Source organism: Protopterus annectens, chromosome 11.part0 (genome assembly GCF_019279795.1).
Source record: "Protopterus annectens isolate FY-2018-M chromosome 11.part0, PAN1.0, whole genome shotgun sequence".
Taxonomy (NCBI): domain Eukaryota; kingdom Metazoa; phylum Chordata; order Ceratodontiformes; family Protopteridae; genus Protopterus; species Protopterus annectens.
Genome location: NC_056745.1, coordinates 219,784,008 through 219,801,800, shown reverse-complemented (window position 1 = coordinate 219,801,800; position 17,793 = coordinate 219,784,008). Strand labels below are relative to the sequence as shown.

Genomic DNA, 17,793 nt, shown 5'->3' with positions numbered 1-17,793 from the left:
TGGCACAGAAACTGTATGAACTGGAGCCTGGCGTATAACAGAAGAGCACTATCCTGCTGTTCGACTCCAAAGGGGCATTAACAAATTGCTGTAACTTAAACTTCCGGAACAGGTGCCACAGCAAAACTGGCATCCTCCAGACCTGGCAAGTTTTCTGAAGTCACTAATAGCTTACTCGTCCTGGTCACTTCCAGGATAACCATTTTCCAGATTTTTTTCTAAGACTTTTTTCATTCTTCTTAAGGCTTACACAAGAGGAAGGCCTAGCCTTCTTATAAACAGCAAGAGCTCCTTAGCTTAGCATGATGATACACTGGGCCTTTTGTCCTAAGTTTTCATTTTTATAATGCAAGCATTCCTTATACATTTCTTCTGGGTGTTTTAGACAAAAAAGGCACTGAAGTTGAAAGCCCTTTGGTGGGCTCGGCCTATCACAGTTACACTTGTTAGTATGTCTTTTTTTTCCTGAGGACATCATAGACCACAGGAAGAAACAGATCAAAATACTCTGCCAAGTACTACAAACATCAGCTAAACATAGTAATGGCAATATCCAATACAAAATATGTTCAATACAAAAAAAAAGATAAAAGGTTCCCAATCAGATATTTATCACTCTGGGAATGTTGGAAGTTCAGTCTCCCACTCCACACACATGACTGATGTCTGGATTGTGGCAAAAAGAACAAAAAAATGGTGTGAACTACTCTCTCTAATACCAAGCATCAACCTGTCTGCAGCATTAGGAAGAGACCGGTCCACTAGTAGACTCCAAAGCTCTGAAAGTCTCCCTGGTCACATCGATATAGACCTACCACAAATTCTCATACTACTGCACCAGTGATCCTACAATGAATATCTCTTCAGTTTCCTTCATGTATGCCATCTTGCCCAAGCTCATATCATGCCTTTCTCACCTTGAAATATCACTGCTGGACTGGTCATCTTTGAGTTCCAACAAGGACGTATCGCCATTGTTTAATGTTTCTATTACTGAGAGTTCAGTGTTGCTTTGTGCCAAGTCTTGGGATACTTCTTGAACGATATCCTTTGATTTGCTGAGATTGGCAAGTGATGTCACCACATTTGCTAAAGTGCTTAGATCACCTTGACATGCCTCTGCCTACAGTAAAAAGCAAGTGAAAGACATTATTGACATGCCCCACAAAATATACACGAAATACATAACTAAATGTGCCTTCACACATTACAATACAACTTCATACTTCCAAATCATAGAGCTTTTTTAATGCAGATACTGGTATTATTCAGTACATTTCTCCTGTCAGTCTCATAACATAAAAATGAAGACATAAGATAAAATCCACTGTGTCCCTCCTTCAAACCAACACTTTATTACACACAGAGTCCATTTTGTTTTATATTGCCTATAACATGGAATCAAATACTTTAGCAGAACTTAAATCCTTCATCCTCTACCACAGTTCACATATACAATTTCAGCTGTGAATGACACAGTTTGTTTGGAATGACATCCTGAATGCCTGCAACATATTTTTATCCCAGTTCAATATGATAATTTAGTTTCCCACAAAGTACTCACAACTGCCTTGTGTGGAGAAAATAACAGAAATATAAACATTGTATCAGCTGTCTTATGAGGAGTCTTTCTGCAGTGAGCAATTTTGAGTATTTCTTCTTCTGTATCCCAAGCTTGACACAATATGGAATATGCTGTAGCTCCTGCAAAGATATGCAGGCATAAAGCTAGTGAGTGCACAACATAACATACCTACCCAAAAGAGTATGCCCAGCCCCTGCATCCCACAGTTCAAAGCACTAAGCAAGCACAGCCTAAAAGACAAGAGGAAAAAAAAACAATATAAAATAATACACCTGCCAAATGTAGAAGAAAAATCTATTTGCAGAGGCCGCATGCAAAGGCCATCTTGAATGAAGGGTATTGCTTGAAGGACAATAAGCATCGTCTACAGAAGGACTCTTCACTGACCAACTGATATGATATGTTCATATCTGTTATATATGAATCTGGAGGCAACCCACGGTGTGCATCTGCTGTAAAGAATAGCAAGCAATAAAAATTACTTCCGTCAGGTGGCTGGAGGCACAGAAATGCTAACAGAAAAGTGTGAAAAAGAAAATTCCCAAAGAACAAGGTGATAAAAGAGGCTCAACTCCTGGGATCATGTTTCAAGCAAACATGGTTGTTGAAGGTGTGATATGAGTAAAAGGCTACGGCACAAATGTCTGCAATAGAGACATTTTTAAAATAAGCACTGGAAGTAGCCATATCTCTGGTGAGTGGTCTTTGGCAGCAGCATCTTCCATTGGTCATTCGGTTATCTGAATGTCAAAGACAATGCTGTTTACAAGCAACTTGATTAGAGTTTAGCCAGTGAAAGCCTCTCACTATGTGATCCAATGGAGACAAACTTACTGCCTATTTTCATGGACTCATGGATGCTTTAGGTAAAACTAGCAGTCAGTGAATGTCTAAGGTATGATGTTCATTTTCTCTCTCCCTCTCTTTGTATTTCTATTACGTTTGGACCACATGGAAACAAATAGATGAATGAACTGTTTTAAAGTCAGTTCTAAACCCATTCATGAGAAAATGAAGGTTATCGCTATGTGACAGCTAAGCCAAGTGAATGACCAGAAAAGATTCTATGTGATAAAATCATGCAGCTTGGATATCGTGCAAGCAGGAGTGATGGCCATCAATGGCAAAGTTTTCAAAGAGACAAACTTCAGAAAAAGAAGTTACGTACTTACCAACCATAACATTCCATCTGTGTTGCCCATTTTCATTCTTCTTCAACTGATGGGTTTGGATCCAAGTCCTCGGATCTGACTCGGCTGTTGTAAAAGCTTGCAGCAACCTTGAACCCTCGAGCTTCTCCCTTACCCAGAATACACCACTCCCATTACATCAGATCTTGTTTACAGATTATAGTAAAAGACTAAACACTTTACTCATATAGCAAATTTGTAAGCAGAAATATAGCAGATGAGAGAAGCACAAAGCTATATCTGGACTCATAAAAGGCAAGGAAAAGATCCCAAGAATGGCTCTATCCACTCACTCTACAGATAACATTGGTTGGGGTTGGTAGGTGGAGAGTTGAGAAAGAATGAAAATGGACAACACAGATGAAACATTACAGTAAGTACATAACTTCTTTATCTGATGTTGTCAAATTTCATTCTGTCCTCAAGTGTGGTGAGGCCAAAGGGCAATGCCCTCAACTGGTAATGACTGGCTCCAAGCCTGAAGCTTAAGAATTTCTTGGATGATTTATTCATTTTTATATGACAGGATGCATTCTGGAGATCTGTTGAGCACATCCCATTGTCCTTCTCCAGAAAAGGAAGAAAGGATTGAACAGTGACCATCCAGAACTTTGTCTCCCGAAAAAAGTTGTTCAGACTGCTGAGATCCAGAACTGATCTCCAGTCCTCTGTTTTCTTTCGCACTAAAAAAGAATCTTGAGTAAGTTCTGGATCCTTTCTGGTCTGGAGGGACCTCTTGGATGACTATTTTGTTTAGCAGCTTTTGTATTTGAATGGCTGCTTGATCCCTCTGACTAGGTAGAACATCCAGGAATTTAGAGGAAGAAGGTAAAATGGAATTATATATCTTCGGGATACAATCCTCTGCACCCAAGTGTCTTTTGTTACTTAAAGCCAAGCTCTATGGTGCAGGGACAAACAACCCCCAGTTGCCTCCAGAGGGGAACAGTCAGGCCTCCGTTTAGGATTGCTTGAAGGGTTTGCCAAAGAAAGGTTCTTTGGACCCCTGATGTTGTGGGCCTCCTCTGCCACTAGTGCAGCATCTACAATTTGAACTTCCCCCTCTGTCTCTGGGGGAAGACCCTCCACATGTGCCCTGGAAAGATCCTTGTGATGTCTTGAACCACATCTTTCCACCACCTCAATGATTCCTCAAAAAGGATCTGTGGGGAGTGGAAAAACTTATGCCCATGGCAGAAAGGTTCTTTCCATCCTTCTCACACCTGGACAACATATTTTTTTACCTTGAGGCCAAAAAGAGAGGTGTCATCAAAGGGGGCATTGATGAACTTAAGACTTAAAAAGCTCTCCAAAATCACACAAACACATCCAGCCATGTCCCCTAATGGCTATGCCTGAACCCACTGTCTTTGATATTCCTTCTGCCACTTTAGAAATAAGCCTCATAGACAAGTTGGAAATCAATTATAGGGTAACCAGCTGAGAAGTGATGGAATTTTTCATCTCTTCAGACGTGGTTTCTGCGAGGGGTACCTGAAAGTTCCTTAAGCAGATCCCTCTGAAGTCTAGTAAATATGCCAAGTAGTTCAGAGACCTTAAGAAAAAGGTCACTGGAGCATAGACGTGCTTTCCAAATTTGTCCATCACCCATGACTCCTTGCAAGGGGATGGACAAAGGTATTTTTGTCAGCAAGTTCCTTTCTAGTGGCTACCCCCACAACCATGGTATCAACAGGAGACCCTTTTGCCCAAAACTGTTTAGGCTCCGAGGGGGTCATAATCTTATCTGGCTTCCCAGGAGTGGGCTCAATGTTGTCAGGTTCCTTCCATGTTCGCTGCAAGACCAACTCCAGCAGCTCATCAGCAGGCAGGACCACCCAGATAGATAGACTGGCCAGTACCAAAAACCTCCAGCAGCACAGATTCCTCCAACAAAGAGTTTCCAGACTTCCAGCCATCTCTCTGTTTCAGGAGCTCAAGGATGTCTCCAAATGAGACATCTTTAGGAGGAGCCTGTTGGGACCCTTCGCCCTCATCAAAATCTGTATCCTCAGTGACTGATTCAGGGGAATCAATATGTTTCCTCTCGCATGTCTTCTTCTTAGGGACCTCCTCAGTGGGATACTCCAGGAAGGTATCAGAAGAGGAGGAAATACCCTGATGGGAAGGCTGGGGTTTTGGTACTCGCTGTCCCTGTAAAGAGGACAGCTGAGACTCAACATGCAAAGACAGAACAGAAGTAGACATAACATCCAAAAGAGGAGGCGTCACCTGGGTCTAAGGTGCAGAAAGAGCTCTCTCCAAAACCCTGAAGGGGTCCCAGACCATCCTGGAGAGGGATAAGGACAATGATTTCCTAGTCCTGCCTGTTCTGAGGGCTGCCTGGAGGCTGATGTTGGACCCAAGCTGACTATCACTGAGGCTCCGAGATGCAGAGAGAACTCCTAAACCCTCTGAGTCAACTGCAGCACCTTGGACCTGATGAGGTAGAATCAGATCTGAGAACTCTCGGGATCTAACTGAACCAAAGAGCTCAGACTCAGTCTAGAATACCAAAATCCTCGGATCTGAAAAGGATGGTGCGGGATGACTTGGATCTGAGGGCTCTGAAACTTGGATAAGAGTCAAAGGAGGAATTGGTAGAGGAGAAGTAGTAGATACATGGGCCTCCTGACCGGATGGGGTAGCAGCCAAAGAAAGGGCAGGCTGGATCTGCACTGAGAGGATCTTTCTCACTAGCCTCTCTATGTCTTCTTCAATGAGATTTCTGGATGAATGGGTGGATACAGCCAATAGAGACTTTGGTCCTTCTAAAAGGAGAGCAAGCACTCTTGATGGAACCGGGTCCACTGAAGGAGAGTACCTTGTTCTAGGTTGCGATGTCCATGCCCTGCCCCAGCAATCAAGGAGCCTCAATCCTCACCACTAACACAAGTGAGGGGCATCCACATTGGGAAGGATAATAAATACACACACACAGTAAAGTACAATTTCCCTTAATAGCACACAGAGTTCACAGTCAGTCTGGGGCTGGTTTCTCTTCTCTCTCCAGATCCCCAATAAGACTCCCCACTGGCACAGCTATAGGGTAAAGGTCTCAGCCTAGTGGTCAAGCTAAAACCTCCAGCACCCTCTCTGTCCAGCCAGTGCTTTGTGTCCTTGCCCAAGTAGCTGACACACACATACACACTTTGAGATACAAGTTATATAGAAACACACAGACACTCCTGGGGAAGGCTGACATAGGTTCTCCAGCTATGCCCCCTTCTCTGCCAGGCTATAAGGTAGAAATCACTGCCATCAACCACTAATATCAGCTACTAATAAGGCCCTTACTAAAGGGTGTCCAATTATTACTGTGCAATATTAATATCCCCAAATAGTAAGTGTGACCCAGGGTTAAAGCTATTGAAGTGGCTTGGACAGTATCACTATATATGTGCAATGTACTCTAGAGCTTAAATTATCTCTACACAAAACAGCCACAGTTGAAAGGTTTAAAAATATTTAATAATAAATAACAAAAACACAAGACAATACTTCTTATTGCACAGTGCTAGCCAAGAGTTCAAAGATCACAGGAAAATGCTTAAAATAATACAGTAGAACAGTTCTGACATCAATACAGAAAAACAGCTAGACTAAACTTACTATTTTCTATCTATATCTAAGAGCAATCATAGTTCTAAATAAACTTACATATAGAGCAAAAGCAGAGTACTGGTGAGTTGTTGTCAGCTTTAGACAAAATCCAAAATGCTCTCTCTCTCTCTGTCTCTGAGAAAGTCCTTTAAATTGATAATATATCCTGCTGACTAATTTTAGATTACATCATTCTTAACAATTCTCTAGTTTCCCAGGCTAACAGAAACTCTACATTACATTTCTTAGTAAGCTTGCACCTGGTCAGGAAACCACAAAAATTAAAGACATTATACATGTAAAATCTAGCAATTAACTCTGGTCTCAAAACAATAGAAAGAATCTGCTGGTTCAGACATCAAGCCCTGAGATCAAACAGCCATGAAATGCTTGACTTATCAGCTTTCTTACAGTAGAGTGCACTGTTGTTACATTTCTGCAGTTCAACATTCAATATAGTCTTCTCACACTTAAGAGAACAAGCCTATGGCTTTTATTAATACTTACAAAGACATACAATTATCTACAAAATTCTATCTAGCTAGGCTGACAGCCTTCACATATCTTCACATAGGCAGAGCTGGTAAAGTGGATATCTAATCCAAGCTCTTCAGATCTGACAACTCTTTACTTTTTAAAGACTTCGGATCTAAAAAAGCCATCGGATCCAAGGAGATGTATTTGGACTTAGACATATCTGAAGAAAGGGCTGGCTCCCATAATTTTTGCTTCTTCTTCATATGAACCAAAGGAACTATAGGATCCACAGCAGTTCTTTTCATTGATGTTTCTGCCTACAAGGAAGAGTAACAATGAGATTGGTGGAAGAGTCCACCATTTCCACTACACTAGAGCCTGGTCACATAGTTCTGACACAAAGACAAGGTCTACATGCGCATGGTGGCTCTGTAGCCACCTGCATCACTAAACGGTCTAAAGCAATGACCTCATCCTCAACCTTGAGGACAGAAGAGGAAGCTGTGGCTGCTTCGAGTCTTAAAAGGCCCAAAGGTATTCAAGCGTGGACCTTCTCCTGACTCCACACCCATGCTGCTGAAGTTATGGTTTCCCTGACATTCACCAGAAAAAGGAAGGACTGACAATGAACAATATCCAACTTTCTCCCACTGAATGTAATAGTCTGAGCTGGGGTCAGAGAGAAATTATAGAGATGATCAGGGCCTATGACCACATGAAAACCAAAGTCAAGGATACAATCAGGAGGTCCCTTGAAGCAACTTACAGGAACTAGCTGTTCAGGTAGAGGAACACTAAATGTTCTTTCATGTACAAGGCTTCTACAAGAAGAAAAAGCCTCTTGGTAAAGACTCTGCACAAGGAAGTGAAACCAAACAGCAGTAATCTACAATAAAATTGAAGACCATATACAGCAAAGAATGGAGAGATGACAGGGCTCCAAATCTTGAGATGATGGTGGTCCGAATGGAGTGATGATGGGGGTACAAATGGAGGGACAATGGGGGGTCCGAATGGAGAGATGATAAATCAGCAAGAAAAGGAGAGAATTTTTGCTGGAACTGAATTCATCCTCAAGTCTTGGTGAGTACCTTCATGAGGTGGACCCTGTTTTTCACAAGATCTCACCATGACAACACTGATATATAGACTGTATTTTATATAGCATACATCATGGACAGAAATAGATTAAAAAATAAAAAGATAACTGGGTGCATAAGACCCAGGATAAAAAAGTGCCCAATCCTGGTGAGCGCATTGGTGCCAGGACTGGAAAAAATGACAGAGAAGAATCCTCAAGACATGAAAACATTCCTACAATGGGGCTAGGCCAGGCCAAAAGGGAGGATGACCCTCCTGTTGTAGAAGGAAAGTACAGTTGTGTGCACTTACCATAAATGTAGATGTCCGAGTGTATTCACTGTTGCAGTCATCACACTTGGGTTATCTGCTTGCAGTAGCCCTCAGTCGGCCTGATTATCAAAGTCCTGGGTCTTGCGTCAGTTACTGTCTCATCTTCCATGACATCAGGTAGACAGGGGTATAAAGCATGCAGCTGACACCATTACATCAGTTTTTCTTGCCTCAAATGTCAGGTGCCAGCATAATGGGAAGCAATTATATACAAGGTTACACCTCCAACTAAAAAGCAAATACACCAAAAAGCTTTAAGCACAGTAAACAAGAATAGAGGTATAGCCAATAGAAGTCAGGGGGCTGGAGGGAGGGTAACCAGGACTGCAACAGTGAACACACTCAAACATCTACATTTATGGTAAGTGTACACAACTGTACTATGTCCTTCGTGTTTCACTGTTGCAGTCATCACATTTGGGTAGATTCCCAAAGCTAAGGATGGGAGGAGGTAATTAGATAGCAATAGGGCCAGCTATAAGGCCCTGCAAGACTGCAGTGGCAAAGCCAGCTCTGGATTTAGAAAAAATTGGCAATTGATAATGCTTGGTGAAGGTATGTACAGAACTCCAGGTAGCAGCTTCTAGGATGTCCCTGATAGGGACACCTCTGAGAAAGGCTGTAGAGGTAGACGCAGCCCTTAACCACAAAAGAACAAAAGGCAGGGAAACCAAGATATAAATTCAACCAAGCTCCAAAAAATAGCGTAACTAAAAGATTTTAATATCCGCTTTCGTCCTTGGACTTCATCAGAATAAGTAAAACATAAAAAAGTTCACATTTAAATACAAAGCTAGTAGGTCACTCACAGTTGCTGATTGGTCAAACAATTAAATTGTTAAATAAAAAGACCATTGTTAATAAAAAGCTAATTGCTAAATTAAAAACATTGAATTTGTTTTATACAAAAAATGTAGAAATAGATACATTATCTTTGTCTATACTGGACAAGTCATTATTTAAAAAACATTTGATGTTGACTGCCTCATTTAAACCAGGGGTCTGATCAGCAAAAAGTTTTATCTGCCACCTGGCTTCTCTCTGTTCAACAAACTTTTTAAAGTCAACCCCTCTCAAATCAGAATGAACTACCTCTAACACTGTAAACAGGAATTTACTAAAATTCAAACATTGAATGGAATGTCTGAAGAGTGCACTATTTTCATTTTTTGTTTTGATGTTATACACATGTTCCACGAGTCGTGTATGTAAGCTCCTTGTAGTCATCCCTACATAAAATGCAGGGCATGAACTACAAAGACCTAAATAAACAACCCCCTTGGTCTTACATGTTACATATTCGGGAACAGAAAAAGTAAGGTCCATACTCTCTAGCATAATCATAGGTCCTTTGGCTATAAATCTACAAGTACTACAGTTATTGCATGGAAACATCCCTTTAACTGTAGAAGATTGGGGTCCTAGTTTACAAGAATGCTGTTCTAGTGCTTTTTTAATGTTAAACGAATTCCTATACACAAAAAAAGGTTTGTTACCTAACACCTCATACAAATCAGAATTACCATGAATAATCTTCCAATTTTTGTTTAAAATATCACGAATCTGTTTGTTGTTAATGTTCATATCCAAAGAACACATCAAATTGTGATTATTCACAGTCCTAGATGATGTAATGTTTGGTGTTACAGTTTTCTCATCCTCAAGAATGGCACTGTAATGTGATTGCCTTTTGTCCAAAACTTCACTTACGATGGAGTTTAATAAGTTGGGATCGTAACCCCTGGAGAGAAACAAACCTCTTATAAATTTAAATTCCGTGGCTAAATCTTGGGCCCCAGTTGTCATCCTGCATTTTATGTAGGGATGACTACAAGGAGCTTACATACACGTATCGTGGAACATGTGTATAACATCAAAACAAAAAATGAAAATAGTGCACTCTTCAGACATTCCATTCAATGTTTGAATTTTAGTAAATTCCTGTTTACAGTGTTAGAGGTAGTTCATTCTGATTTGAGAGGGGGTGACTTTAAAAAGTTTGTTGAACAGAGAGAAGCCAGGTGGCAGATAAAACTTTTTGCTGATCAGACCCCTGGTTTAAATGAGGCAGTCAACATCAAATGTTTTTTAAATAATGACTTGTCCAGTATAGACAAAGACAATGTATCTATTTCTACATTTTTTGTATAAAACAAATTTAATGTTTTTAATTCAGTAATCAGCTTTTTATTAACAATGGTCTTTTTATTTAACAATTTAATTGTTTGACCAATCAGCAACTGTGAGTGACCTATTAGTTTTGTATTTAAATGTGAACTTTTTTATGTTTTACTTATTCTGATGAAGTCCAAGGACGAAAGCGGATATTAAAATCTTTTAGTTACGCTATTTTTTGGAGCTTGGTTGAATTTATATCTTGGTTTCCCTGCCTTTTGTTCTTTTGTGGTTACGAGTATTTGTGGTTTTTTGCTGACTTTTTGCTACCATGGCGGACGGAACCGACGAGGTTTTGTTAAACCTTAGTACCTATTCCTTTCCTGAAGGAGATATGAAAAAGGACATTAATTCGTTATTCATTTCTACCCTGGTGGACATTCAAAAGTCCCTCAAGTTTTTGATGTCTAAAGCCGATAATTCTAAAGCTGAGGTTAATGTAGTCTCTAGCCCGCTAGGTTCCTTTAAGGAACTGGATACAGTTGTAGAGGTGGAGCCACCTAAAGAACCAGCAAGGCGGAATCTAACCGTTGACGGAAATATGCGACTTGATTCTTGTTTCCAGTATCAACATGGCGTAAAATCAACTCGACGAGACCTGAGGAGACTTTTGGATGTATCTAGTAACCCATTCGCGAAGTTCGTTCAGCACGACTTTCATTGTGAAGGGGATATCTTGAAGAAACGTGATACTTTGACCAGGTTGGTTAAACGGTTTCGCTCTCTGACTATTGAAAATCATTATTTTGAGAGATGTCTTGAACTTAAAATTATGCCTAAAGGTCTTAGGTTTTTTAAATGCCCCAACGGGGTGTACGCTGGGGATGCTTTCTTTGACACTTTGGTTACTTTCTTCAATGAAAGTGGTATGTCTTTTTTGAAGTTGTTGATTGACAACAACACTTCAAAAATGTCTGAACTAAATTCGGAAATTGTACGCCTAGAAAGTGAATCATCTAGTGTTGAAAATGTGGATTTTCTTATGCCTCTTTTTGAAGAGGTTGAGAGACATTCAAGTGAGGTTACTAATAGGAAGATTGTCAAGCTTCAGCGAGACATTTCAGCTTACCGGAACAATTCAGCTTATTCTTTTTTTATGCCAAACAGCAGAGAATCAACTCGGTCTACCACTAATAACAACAAAAATAAAAATGCTGTTTCTTTTTCTCATGTGCCTGGAAGACCTGTTTTTTCAAAACAGGCTCCACCAGTTAGACGGGTTAATACTGCCCTTTTGACAAACGAAGTTGTAGTTGATAAATCAAGGTCAACTACTTTATCTGAACATGAGACTCCTTTTGGTGGCAATAAAAAACTATTGGAAGACGTTCCTTGTGTTTCCATTAATAATGCTGACTTTGACTCCGAGACTGATAACGATGTTAACGCTGATAATGCATCAAATGATGTTAATGTAACTAATTTGGGCAACAAGATTTTTTTAGGCAAAAAACCTGCAGCTATAAAGAAAACTGTTTTTACCAGAAGCAGGACATTTCTGAACTCAAACTCTTCGGGGGAAGAGATGTGAGTAAAGACATTGTAGAACCAACTAATTTTGATATTATCAACTTGACTGATTATGTTTTGGGGCCCAATGAGTTGAAAATTCTTAGACTAGGACTTAATTTTATACCTACTAAGAAAGCTGATTTATGTAAAACTATAATTGATATTAAGAAATACATACGGAGATTGAATCTAGCTTACATTTTACAGGGTATTTCATGTTATGAGAAAAAGTTAACTAAAGCTTCTAACTTTAACCCTCCATTAATACACACTTTAAAAATTTTTGAGGATACCTGCTTACAAGAAATATATTCTTCCCTTGGAAAAAACACCAGACAACAACACAATTTAACCATTGAAGAAAGAAAGGCTTTTAATAACTTAAAACAAATGAGTCAAGATATCCGCTTTATGCGGAGTGACAAAGGTGGGAATATAGTCATTATGTCTCAGGAATTATATAATGTCAAGATGTTGAAACTTCTTGAAAATCAAGATGAGTATGAAATCATAAAACTTTTTGACATTAAGAAAAAGGAAAGATTAATTCATTCCTTTTTATACGATGCATTAATGTCAGGCGAAATCTCATTGGAAGTTTACGAGTTTTGTTTTATTGACAAACCTAGAACAGGTGTTCTCTTTGGAATTCCTAAAACACACAAAAGCCAAGTAGATCCACCTCTTCGACCCATAGTTTCTGCCCCCCATTCGGTTACCGAAGGGATAGCAAAGGTTATTGATGCTATTTTAAGTCCACTGGTAGTTGGATTTGACTCTTTTCTCAAAGATTCGTGGCACTTTCTAAAGAAAATAAGGGAGAGTTCAATTCACGAGTTTTTTGATTCAGATCAACACATCATTTTTACACTTGATGTTGTTTCACTTTTTACTTGTATCCCCCACGATGAAGGAGTGGAAGCTATTCGCTATATTCTTGGTAAAAACAAGGATATAAAAACTGGACAAATTTCTACCATTTGTAGATTTATTGAAATATTACTACAGAACAATTTTTTTCTATTTAGAAATAATTTCTATAGACAGAAAAGGGGTGTGGCTATGGGGTCATCAGCGGCCCCCACCTATGCCAATTTGGTGATGTCATGGTGGGAGGACAGTATATTAAGCACAGTCACAAAAGATTTTGGGGTCTTATTTTACTGTCGCTTCGTTGACGATCTTCTGTTTATTATTCAAGGGGATGCCTCTACAGTACAACAATTTCTACATAGGTTGAACAACACCGGGGACTTTTTACAATTTACCCTAAGTAGTTTTGGTACATGTATCAATTTCTTAGATGTCCACCTGTGGTGGGATGCCTCCGCAAGGAGGTTTCAGAGTAAGATTCACAGAAAAGAAACATTTACAAATAGCTATGTGCACTTTTCTAGTGCACATCCTATACATGTTAAACGTAATATTCCGAAAGGGCAGTTTATTCGGGCTTGTAGGATGACAACTGGGGCCCAAGATTTAGCCACGGAATTTAAATTCATAAGAGGTTTGTTTCTCTCCAGGGGTTATGATCCAAACTTATTAAATTCTATCATAAGTGAAGTTTTGGACAAAAGGCAATCACATTATAGTGCCATTCTTGAGGAAGAGAAAACTGTAACACCAAACATTACATTATCTAGGACTGTGAATAATTACAATTTGATGTGTTCTTTGGATATGAACATTAACAACAAACAGATTTGTGATATTTTAAACAAAAATTGGAAGATTATTCATGGTAATTCTGATTTGTATGAGGTGTTAGGTAACAAACCTTTTTTTGTGTATAGGAATTCGTTTAACATTAAAAAAGCACTAGAACAGCATTCTTGTAAACTAGGACCCCAATCTTCTACAGTTAAAGGGATGTTTCCATGCAATAACTGTAGTACTTGTAGATTTATAGCTAAAGGACCTATGATTATGCTAGAGAGTATGGACCTTACTTTTTCTGTTCCCGAATATGTAACATGTAAGACCAAGGGGGTTGTTTATTTAGGTCTTTGTAGTTCATGCCCTGCATTTTATGTAGGGATGACTACAAGGAGCTTACATACACGTATCGTGGAACATGTGTATAACATCAAAACAAAAAATGAAAATAGTGCACTCTTCAGACATTCCATTCAATGTTTGAATTTTAGTAAATTCCTGTTTACAGTGTTAGAGGTAGTTCATTCTGATTTGAGAGGGGGTGACTTTAAAAAGTTTGTTGAACAGAGAGAAGCCAGGTGGCAGATAAAACTTTTTGCTGATCAGACCCCTGGTTTAAATGAGGCAGTCAACATCAAATGTTTTTTAAATAATGACTTGTCCAGTATAGACAAAGATAATGTATCTATTTCTACATTTTTTGTATAAAACAAATTCAATGTTTTTAACCTAGTAATTAGCTTTTTATTAACTATGGTCTTTTTATTTAACAACTTAATTGTTTGACCAATCAGCAACTGTGAGTGACCTACTAGTTTTGTATTTAAATGTGAACTTTTTTATGTTTTACTTATTCTGATGAAGTCCAAGGACGAAAGCGGATATTAAAATCTTTTAGTTACGCTATTTTTTGGAGCTTGGTTGAATTTATATCTTGGTTTCCCTGCCTTTTGTTCTTTTGTGTAGACGCAGCTCTGGTTGAATGTGATTTTATCCCCTGTGGGGTAGGTTTTCCATGGTGTTTATAGCAGAAATGAATGCAATGGCCTATCCACTTAGAAATGGTTTGCTTTGAAATGGCCTTCCCCTCTGCCCCTGCAGCAAATGCAACAGCAGCTGTTCAGATTTCCTGCGAGGTTTAGTCCTGTCCAAGTAAAATCTCAGTTGTCTGTACACATCCAAGGAGTGCAGTATTCATTCCCCTTTGTTCTGTGGATTAGAAAAGAAGGTTGGATAATGAATGGACTGATTAAGGGCCACACTGGATACCACCTTGGTCATGAAGGAGGGATTGGTCCTGAGGGACACCCTGTCTGCATGAAAGATGATGAAAGGCTCCACAGCCATGAGGGCCTGTAATCCAGACACCCTTCTTGCTGAAGTGATGGCGAGAAGGAAGGCTGTTTTCCAAGAAAGGAATTTCAACTCTGCATTTGCAGCTGGCTCAAAGGGAGGTAGAGTGAGCTTTTCCAATACAAAGTTAAGGTCCCAGGCTGGAGTAGGAGCTCTCCTAGGTGGTCTTACATTTTTGGCCCCTCTGAGGAATTGCTTCAGCAGTGGATGACAGAAGAGGGGTGATTCTGTATTGTAATGAGCTGAAATGGCTGAGGCATGAATGTTGATGGAGGAAAAGGAAAGGCCCTTGTGAAGCATCTCAGTTAAGTATTGAAGAATCTGAGGTAAATTGGGCGCTGCTGTGCTCATCTGCTGAGTTTGGCTCCAGGAACAGAATTTTTTCCATTTTTCAGCATAGAATTTTCTAGTACTAGGCCTCCTTGCCTCTAGAATGATATCCATCACTTGCTTACTGAGGGATGGTAACAGAGAGATCAGGTAATTAGCCAGGCTGCCAGGTTCAGGGTTTGAAGCTGTGGGTGCAGAATCTGGCCCTCCTGCTGGGACAGCAGGGCAGGGGTCTGAGGCAGGTGCCATGGTGCCAGCAGTGACACACTGCACAAGAGGGGTACCAATTTTGGCGTGGCTAGTCTGGTGCAATCAGTATTGTCCTTGTTTTTTCCTGTTTGATCTTTAGTAGTACCTTGGAGAGGAGAGGCAGAGGGGGAAAGGCATAAACTGATAGGTTTTTCCAGGTGAAGGACAGGGCATCCATTTTCCAAGCTTGTTTGTGGGGAGTCCTTGTGCAGAATTTGTCCAACTGGTAGTTCTGGGGGGAGGCAAACAGGTCTATCTCTAGGCTCCCCCATTTGTTTCTCAACATGTTGAATATCTGTGGTTCCAGTTTCCACTCGTGTGGATCCATCAGATTTCTGCTTAAGTCATCTGCCAGTGTATTTAGCTTTCCTGGCAGGAATTGAGACTGTAGGTGTACTTGGTAGCTGAAGGTTGTGTTACACAGAGCCGTGGCTATTCTGTAGAGAGGGTATGAGTGGTTCCCCCCCTGCTTGTTTATGTACCACATAACAGTGGTGTTGTCTGTCTTTACCAATAATTGTCCTGGAAGAATGTAGTCCTTGAAGGCTGTCAGAGCATTCTGTATATCTAACATTTCTTTTTGATTGATATGCAGGTGCATTTGACTTGGGTTCCATTGGCCCTGAATGCACTGCCCTGCCAAGTGAGCCCCCCCATGCATAGTCTGATGCGTCTGTTGTTAGGGTTTGGGCGGCAGGGGGTAGAGTCCCTTGTTGGTGGCAGGCCTCTGCCCACCAAAGGAATTCTATCTGTAGACAAGGTATGATAGGAATCATTGATTCTAGATCCTGAGAATGTTGACACCATAGGCTTTTTAGATACCATTGTAGATTCCTCATATGCAGTCTTGCATATGAAATTAGTAGAATGCAGAGCCATGAAACCCAGGGCTTGCAGTATTTTCCTTGCAGATAGCTGGGACTTTGTGGCCAGTAGTTTCTCTGGCGTGAGGTAGGCTATCTGGGAAGCTGTATTCAAGCTTGCTCCCAGGAATACAATTTGTTGGCAGGGTACAAGATGTGATTTCTTTTTGCTTATGGTGTACCCCAGAGAAGTTAGCAATTTCTTTAGAAATGCCAGATGATTTAACAGTATGTCCTGGCTTTCTGCCTGAATTAGACAATCATCCAGGTATGTGTATATATCTGAATATTTCTTTGCCTGCAAAATGCAATGACTGGAGCTAGGCACTTTGTGAATACCCTGGGCACAGTAGATAAGCCAAAGGGCAGTGCAGAGAACTGATAGTGCATGTAGCCTGCTCTGAAGCATAGGTATCTTCTGCAAGATTCCCTTATTGGGATGTACAGGTAGGCTTCCTTTAAATCCAGTGTTGCCAACCAGGCATCTTTGCCTAGCATGGGAAGCAGCTAATGAAGAGTTAGCATCTTGAATTTTGGGATTACCAAAAATGTTTAAGATAGACAGGTCCAGGATAGGACGCCAGGAATGGTCTTTTCTGGGTACCAGGAAAGGTCTTGAGTAGAAACCTTGCCCCCATTCTTCTTCTGGAACAGGTATAATAGCCCTAATGCTTAAAACAAAGAGAACTTGCTTTTGAGCCTCTGCCTACTGATTTGGGGCTATGTCTGGCCAACCATTTGTGGTTGGTAAGGAGTGGAAGTGGAATCTGTATCCCTGGGAAACTATATTTAAAACCCATTTGTCCTAGGTAATGAGTTCACAGTTTTTTGCATCCAGGGCAATCTTTCCCCCTAAAGGAACAGTCAGGTGAGCAGGACTTGGAAGGTTTAAAGTTAAGTCATTGAGACAGTTTACCATAGGGAGGAGTCTTACTACTCCCTGCTTTGAAAGTGGGAGCCCACCACTGCTTAGGCCTGTGAGTACCCTGGGACTGAAGCCTGGGTGTTCTGCTGGTTTTGGGTTTGGACTGGGAAGGCCTGGAAGAGGCAGGAAAGAACCAAGTCTTAGAGGGCCAATGCCTACTAAATCTGGGAGGTTGTACTTGCAGGAAATCTTTAACAGTTTGGATAGATTTAGCTTTTTCCTCCATCTTTTTAAGTACTTCATCTGCTTTGTTGCCAAACAGGCGGTCTTGGTTTAAGGGAGCATCCAGTAATTTAGCTTTAACATGATCTGGCAAAGATTGCTCCTTAAGCCAAGCATGCCTTCTAAGTACAGACACAGTGACAGCAGCCCTGCAAGATACCTCTAATGAATCAAAACCACATTGCAAAGTATGTTTTCCAACTTGTTCAGCAGAATGCATTAAATCCTGTAATTCTTTAT

General features: G+C 40.3%; 1 protein-coding gene across 3 annotated transcripts in view; it reads right to left on the bottom strand.

Moving 5' to 3' along the window:
* The window catches only part of NR2C1 (nuclear receptor subfamily 2 group C member 1), a 781,592-nt gene that overhangs the window by 269,667 nt on the left and 494,132 nt on the right, over nt 1–17,793 (bottom strand). For all 3 annotated transcript variants that reach the window (XM_044087641.1, XM_044087639.1, XM_044087640.1), the window contains one exon: nt 918–1,123. In XM_044087641.1, the coding sequence (XP_043943576.1) occupies nt 918–1,123 (206 nt within the window). The remainder of the gene's footprint in view (nt 1–917; nt 1,124–17,793) is intronic.